Consider the following 7,662-nt stretch of genomic DNA (forward strand, 5'->3'; position numbering starts at 1 on the left):
GTGGGTGTTATGAAATTGATAAAACTCGCCGGGGCGGATTGATAGGAATTGAATGAGACTAAAACAGTACATATTGTGTATGGACTCACATTGGCGGTGGTTCCGTTAAAATCAAGAGAACAAGATACACTGTTAGTGGAATAGAACTGCATATCTGTACAATTGACTCCACAAACGGTTATCAGATAGTTGGGAGTATCGACAAAGTTTGAACCAACGATAGCGATTGTCGAGTTTCCTATGAAGGGGATTAGCGGTGTACCTCCAGTGACAACAGGCGACGGTACTGAGCAATCATTGGAATTCCAGGATGGGTAGCACGTACATACACCAGTATCACATTGACCATGATTTGAACATTGGTTTGGACAAAGATTGTTGTAACTCATTGAGTAAATCTGTCCTGAGGAAGAGGCAACGCTGACTATATGCAAATCGGTATCGAGACCAACTGAATAAGAGTAGGAATTAAGTGTTGAAGGTTGAATTTGTTCATCTGAGATTTTTACAACACTGGGGTTTATTCCTGTGTTGGTAATGGTAGCCAATGCCAACTTTGATTGTTTATCTGCAATCGAGATGAATAGTTGAGCGTAACTGGTGTCAAAGTTCATATTTAAACAGAGGCTTGCATCGCTTGTCAGGTTGAAAACATCGTGTTGATTGGTAACACAATTGATTCTTTCGATGTATGCTCCATTGCTATCGGTGGTACAGGTGTATAGGTAAAAATTGGAAGCTACTGCTGTCATTGACGATGTTTTCACAAGTGTGTAACTATTAAGGACCGAGAATCCAGTAGTTGAATATTGGACAACCTTTCCACGAGCTGATATATAAAGAAAGTTTTGTTGCCTGTCATAGACCATAAAACCGATATCTTCATTTCCTGGGAATGTAGTCTGTCTCTGTACTGTTTGAAGAGAGTTTGCATTATACATTTGTGTATTGGAGTTGTAGGACCAAGGAGTCAGCAATATGCTCATTAATTGGGCACCACCTGGAAAAACAGTATAGAGAGTATAGTAGGTACCACCAATGTCAAGCCATCTTAGAACTGGATTGTTCATCATCCATGAAGCAAAAGATTCCATCGATGAAGATGCTGAATTACTTCCTATTTGCTGGGCAAGACATATTTTCGATGAAGATGAACGAGTGTAGATATTTGGTGATGATAAAAATACGGCAATGGCTTGAGAGGAACAGTCTTCTGGTCCATTTACAATTGGAAACAATGAACTGGTTATCGAATCGTTACTCAACGGATTGGTATTGTCGGCTGATCGAAATCCAAGAAGTCTATAATCATTCGTTTGAACAATAAAGTTCTTTTGTTTTGGTGTGTTGTAATCTGGAGCGAATTCAGCTCTAATAATTCCACTAATCACTGTATTTGAGTTATCTTTCAAAGTCTTGGTATAAACTGTGCCAAAGATTTGTCCGTCTATAACTTGAATTGAAATTACTAGAAAAATAGCAAATAATATTAATTTTATTAACATTTTTCTATCTATTTGTTTATAAACGATTATTAATAGTGAAAAAACCAAGGTAATTACCTTTAAGACTTTATGAAGCCAAAAATAAATATTTAATCGCAACAAAAAAAGTGGTTATAAACATGTTTTATTGGGCTAAATCTCTTCATCAATTTATCTAAATCTAAATATCTTTGTACAAGGGGGTGCTGATGTTTAAAACTTTGAAAGTTTCCAAAGAGGTGCTAAGTTTTTCGGTGAAAAATTGATCTATGTTTTTTTTAACAATATAAAAAGCCGACTTTTTAGAAGCACCTCTTTGGAAACTTCATAAGAGTTTGTTTTCTTTTAAAATAGAAAATTAATAATAATATTATTAATTTGAATATTAAATAGATAATATGTTGTTAAAAAAAAACTTGTTACAAAATTAATAGGAAAGCTGAAAGGATAACGTTGAATGAAAATTGATTGGATGAGGATAGATCAGTGGTTGTAGTTCCAGTCGTCGGTGTTGGAGTACTATCTATTATACACATACTTTTGTATTGATTTTTTTTAGTTATAGGATTGTCAATCGATTAATTTGATTTCAAACTAGTCTTACCATTTAAACTATTACAGTTTGTAAATCCTGTTAGTGATTGATTATAGATAATTCTTTTAATTTTGATTTATTATTTGTGAATGATACAAATTATATAATAGTATAGTATGTATTACATTTGTAATATCAATATGATTTTTTGTGTAGTTCATCATCTTTATCTTTCAAATGAACATAAATTACAAATCGATTAAGTATATATCAATTCTAAATTTCACTGTAATTTGATAATTTGTAAAGTCTATTTTAAAATAAATAGATGATAAAATAAACTAACAAACTTGTACTGCATAAAAATTATTCATTTGCAAATGAACGTTACCTGTTTTATTTTTTTTGTTCAACTTTGAATTAATATTAATATTAATAGTTGTCTTTAATTAAATTCAACCTTTTGATCTTTTCTTTTTCTCTTCTTATTGTTTTACTGTCAGTATTTATAGTAAAAGAAGCTTGTATAAGTTGCTGAAGTAGTTGAAGTAAAACTTGTTGATTTCTTTGAAGTGGTTGAAGTTGTTGTTGATGTTGATGTATGTGATGATGATTGTGGTGGCGTTGATAAATAGAAAATATCTTCGGGACTGATACTCTTTGACTCACTTCCTTTCTTTTCGAAAATTTGACCGATCAGCTTGATTGCCTCGCCTCTGAGCTTTCTCTCTTTCGACTCTACCTTCTTCTTGTTCATAACTTGCTCACAGACTTCACGCACAGTACTATCGATATCGAGTCGACCCACCTTAAAAAGAATCTTTAGACTTTCCTTTAGAAAAATATCGGATGATCGTGTATTCTCATCGATTGTATCGAACCGATTCTGATACTTTAAAGCGGTCATCACCACAGAGAGCGTCTCTCCCATTCTATGAGTCTTCTCTGAAATCTCATGAACGAAACCAAATGTAGATGTATGTTGTTTTGCTTCCTGAATGTAAATGTAACCCAACAAAGAAAGAAGTTCCGATCCTCCTGGTGTATCTGACAAATCTGTTGCTCTATTTGTTATCTATATACACGGTATTGTTTTATCAAACATGTTAGTTGTTGTTGTTGTTGTTATTGTTATAGTTTCAAATATATACTATTGTTCAAACAAACAAACAAACACTTACCATTTCAATGAATTCCTTTTTGTTATCTGGTGTATATTGTTCAATGAGTTTAATGAGTTGTTTGCAAAGTTTATCGACTCTTATACGTTGTTTCCTTTCCAATTCTTCGGGTGTTGGTCGTTTGTTTTGTGATGAGTCGGTCTGTGTCTCTTCACGTGCAAACAACTCGTAGAATGCTAGATCACCAAAGAAATCGAGGAATCGATCACCTCCGAATACCAATCTGAACAACTCGATTGGATCAATCATATTACCATTCAAACCATCGAATCCAAACTGATCGTATTGCTTTCTCATGTTTGGATCTGACAACACATGATATGCCTGACCAATTCTCTTAAACATCTCCTCTGCATATTGTTGATCATATCTATTCTTATCCTAAAAATAATCATTTTTAATAACCACTCTTTTAATTCTATCTATCTATCTATCTAACAGTCTTATTATTATAATTAATTAACCTAACTTACAGGATGAAATTTAATTACCAATCTACAATATGCTCTTCTAATTTCGGAAGGAGTTGCTGTTTTACTGACACCCAGTGCTTCATAGTAACATTTGATCGGTTCTGTACCATTTGACAAAGGTGACGATTCTGTTTGATTGTTTTGTGCTGCACCAGGTACTATTTGTTTTAGCTATAGTTTATTAGTTGAGAAGACATGATTGATGACAATTTGTTAGATAATGATAAATAATAACTCTTTCAAACAGATAAATATAAACAATTACAATACTTACCTTCATTGCAGTCTCAACTAAAGCCTCTTTTTCAAAGCAACCATTAACCTTTCCACCTGCAGCCAATATGAGTCGTTTCAACTCGACAACACTCATCTGTCTCAATTCATCTTCTTTGTATTCAGAGATAAACATATTCTATTATCTATTATCTATTATGTTTACTTTTAAAGTCTTTACTCTCTACCTAACACACACACACACACACACACTAACATTAATATTATTACAATTACTATAGTAATAATTACACAATTATGATATTATACTTTTCTTTTCTCTATCTATTATTAGAATATTATATAAATAAAATATTTTATTTTCATAATTTTATATTTACTACTACTACGTAGAATAGAAATGATCATATGTTTGGTTTTTATAGTAATATTATTATGATCATTAAAGAAGTGTGTTGTTGAGGGGTGAAAATTTAATTTTTGTTTTCTTTTTGCCCAGGCTTAAAATAATTTAATTTAAGCAGGGTGTAAAGCTTACCACGACCCAAAATTTCCTTTTAAACCAAAAGAGGTGGTGATCACCCAGTGTTAATGTTTACAACGACCCAAATATTTTTTCCCTGGCACCTCCTCACCACTAAAAACAATTCTTAACATTAGATGGTGGAAGATTTTTTTTTTAAGTAAAAGTTTATTTCTATCCTCAAAAATAAAGATCAATTATTATATTTTTATTTTAATTTGTGAAAAAACAAGGAATTAAAGTTAATTATTATCTTTAATTCAGTTTTTGAAACGTTTACCTTTTTTTTTTAATTTACTTTTTATTTTTTTTAAATTAATTAACTAATCGTTTATATCTTTACAATTTTATATTTTTAATTAAAATGATTAGGTAAAATGAGAGAATTTTATTTAATTTGAAAGTTAGTGTGAGATCAGGTTTAATGGTTGTCATATGTTTTTATTTTACACAATTCAAAAATATTTGAAAAAAATAGTTTCTTAAGTTAAAAGTAGAGCTATGATGTATTCTCCTTTGATTTGATTGCTTTGAGAATCAGTGGTGGAATCACTGATATTGAATAAATTATGTGTTGAATAATATTCTGGATAGAATTCTTTGATAAATGAAAGTGAATCTTGAGAATTTGTCAATTGAAATGCAGATATTGTTTGTCTAATGCCAAGTTTAATTTCAATCATTTTTAGATTTGGAGGTAATTTATATAACTTCTTTGAGTCTTTATGATACCCATCAATACTGAGCAATTCCATTGGTTTCGGTAAAACTATTCCATATCCGGTATTAGTTGGAGGTTGATCAAAAATAAGCGATAATCTTTTAAGCGATGATGGAAGAACAATGTCAATAATATGTTCATGAGAACCAAGATAAAAATGTTCAAGAGATCTTGGTAATACCCTATATCCAATGGGCGATCAAGTATATTAAAATATACCTCTTTAAGATGTGGTGGTAGAATATCTCTCTCAATTCTATGGTAGTATCCTATCATTTTTAATGATTTCAGTGATTTAGGTAACACACCAACTGATAATATTTGATTGAATCCAAATCCAAACTCCAACGATTCCAAATATTCAGGTAACACACCAACTGATAATATTTGATTGAATTCACGACCAAACTTTAATGATTCAAGTGATTCAGGGAATACACCGACTGATAATATTTGATTGAATTCATTTCCAAACTTCAATGATTTCAGTGATTCAGGTAACACACCGACTGATAATATTTGATTGAATCTATTTCCAAACTCTAACAACTCTAGAGATTCAGGTAACACACCGACTGATAATATTTGATTGAATGAGTTTCCTAATAGCTTTAATGATAAAAGAGAGGATGGTAATGTTCCAGGTTCTAAAATTTGATTAAAAGACCAAACAAATGATAAATGTTTGAGTGATTTTGGAAGTACACCGTTAGGTATTGGTTGATTGAATTTAATTACAAATGATAATGATGTCAGATTTGGAGGGAGTGAATTCGATTCCAAAGGTTGATTAAAATCGTGACCAAACTTGATTTCAGTGACAAATTCAGAGGTATTATAAAAAGTAGTATTTAAATTGAATGTAATTGAATGTTGATTGGTGATGGTTTCAATATATTGGTTTAATAATTGATTCAATGATTCTCTATTCTTTGGACTCTGATCCAACAATCGATGAATAAATTCAATCAATTGTTTTGAATATCTGAATTCTGAAATCTTAATTTCACCAGTTGATTGGAATAGTTGATGATTATTTCGATCATCTTGATGACTGATCAATTTAAATATTCAAAAATACAGAGTTAATATCTGATTGATAATAATATTTTAAAAGTATGATTATTCGAGTATTTACCAACATAATAATTTGAGTAGAGTAGATCCAATCGAAAAGATGTCACATGATTGTGCATATTGTCTGTTCATTGCTTCCTTTAATTGGAATAAAGTTAATAATATAATACTTTTATTAATGGAGGAGAATTTACTTACAGGTGAAATATAATTGTTCCACGAGTTGCTTTTATAAGCGTGTTTGATTCCATATCAAAAATGGATGGTTCTGATAATTCAGTAACGGTCGGTTCTGATATTTCATTTTCGATAAATTTCAAATTCGAAGTATTTGATACCATAACAGGTGGATCAAGAATGTGTTCTTTTCTATCTTGATATTCAATGATTGTTGATTTATCAATGAATTTACAACATCCAAAATCACCAAGCATTAAGGTACTATCAATTCTACCATCACCAATAAAAATATTTGATGGTTTGATATCACAATGAACAATTCCATGTTTATCAAGATCCAAAAGAATATTGAAAAGTTGTGAAATATATTTATAAATTTCTGATTCTTTAAAGATTCTATTTTTATTGTATTAATATCTCCATAAAGGTTATGTATATTTTATAACTAACTTACTCATTTTGATCAATTAAATATTTATACTCTTGAGCAAGATCACCACTAACACAATATTTAGTGATGATATGAAAGATTTGATTGTCTTTATCATCTTGATAATCATAAAGTTGAACAAATCTTGGATTATTGATGAATAATTCCATTGCTTTGATTTCATTCAGTACTCTTTCATAGTTTTCTTGATTTCTTTTATAGTTTATCTTTTATAAACATACTTTTGATTTTGTTAGTTTTATGATTGTAAATTGATTTGATATCTAAATGATCTTACCAATCTTTGAGCATCAGTACCACACACTAAATATACATCATTGATATTATTACTGTTTGTAAATCTTGATATTGAATGATATCGATTGTCATTAATGATATGTGTTTGTTGGAAATAATTAAGATTGTCTTTGAATAGACTCTCTTGAATATCGACTGTGTATGATTGTGATTTCTTTAATAACGCTGGGTATAGATATTGATAAGGGATATGATCTTATTATTATTAATTGATATTCAGTATCGACTGTATCTGGTACTACTATCTCTTTATTCTTTCTCTCAATATTTCCTATTAATATGATATTTCTGTGTTGTTCATTATCTTGATCTTTTAATGGGTTATAAACTAAAACGACGTATTTATCAATTGGAAGTTTATCACCGATAAATTTCAAAACATTCTTTCCATTGATTAATCTATCAGTTTCCTCTATATTTTTATTAGTTATCTCATTATTATTATTTGTATTCATTATTTATCAAAAATAGCAACTTTTCAAAGTGTCTGTTGTCAACCCTAGAGT

The 7,662-nt window shown here is 30.2% G+C and overlaps 3 protein-coding genes across 3 annotated transcripts; all 3 read right to left on the reverse strand.

Annotated features, from left to right (window-relative positions):
- Nucleotides 1–7: 7 nt before the first annotated feature.
- Nucleotides 8–4,082, reverse strand: PPL_11655 (uncharacterized protein; the record flags this gene model as incomplete). Its single annotated transcript, XM_020582404.1, has 8 exons — nt 8–58; nt 330–1,468; nt 2,089–2,141; nt 2,272–2,329; nt 2,575–3,013; nt 3,201–3,581; nt 3,674–3,844; nt 3,948–4,082. 8 exons carry the CDS (start codon nt 4,080–4,082, stop codon nt 8–10), a joined length of 2,427 nt encoding a protein of 808 aa, XP_020426820.1.
- Nucleotides 4,083–4,912: 830 nt separating this feature from the next.
- PPL_11656 (uncharacterized protein) lies at nt 4,913–7,008 on the reverse strand (the record flags this gene model as incomplete). Its single annotated transcript, XM_020582405.1, has 6 exons — nt 4,913–5,333; nt 5,495–5,594; nt 5,658–6,205; nt 6,290–6,397; nt 6,427–6,804; nt 6,863–7,008. 6 exons carry the CDS (start codon nt 7,006–7,008, stop codon nt 4,913–4,915), a joined length of 1,701 nt encoding a protein of 566 aa, XP_020426821.1.
- A 246-nt stretch (nt 7,009–7,254) lies between these two features.
- PPL_11657 (uncharacterized protein) lies at nt 7,255–7,611 on the reverse strand (the record flags this gene model as incomplete). Its single annotated transcript, XM_020582406.1, has 1 exon — nt 7,255–7,611. The coding sequence occupies one exon, from the start codon at nt 7,609–7,611 to the stop codon at nt 7,255–7,257; it is 357 nt and encodes a 118-aa protein (XP_020426822.1).
- Between the last annotated feature and the right edge of the window lie 51 nt (nt 7,612–7,662).

This window comes from Heterostelium album (genome assembly GCF_000004825.1).
Source record: "Heterostelium album PN500 unplaced genomic scaffold PPL_contig23, whole genome shotgun sequence".
Taxonomy (NCBI): Eukaryota; Evosea; class Eumycetozoa; order Acytosteliales; family Acytosteliaceae; genus Heterostelium; species Heterostelium album.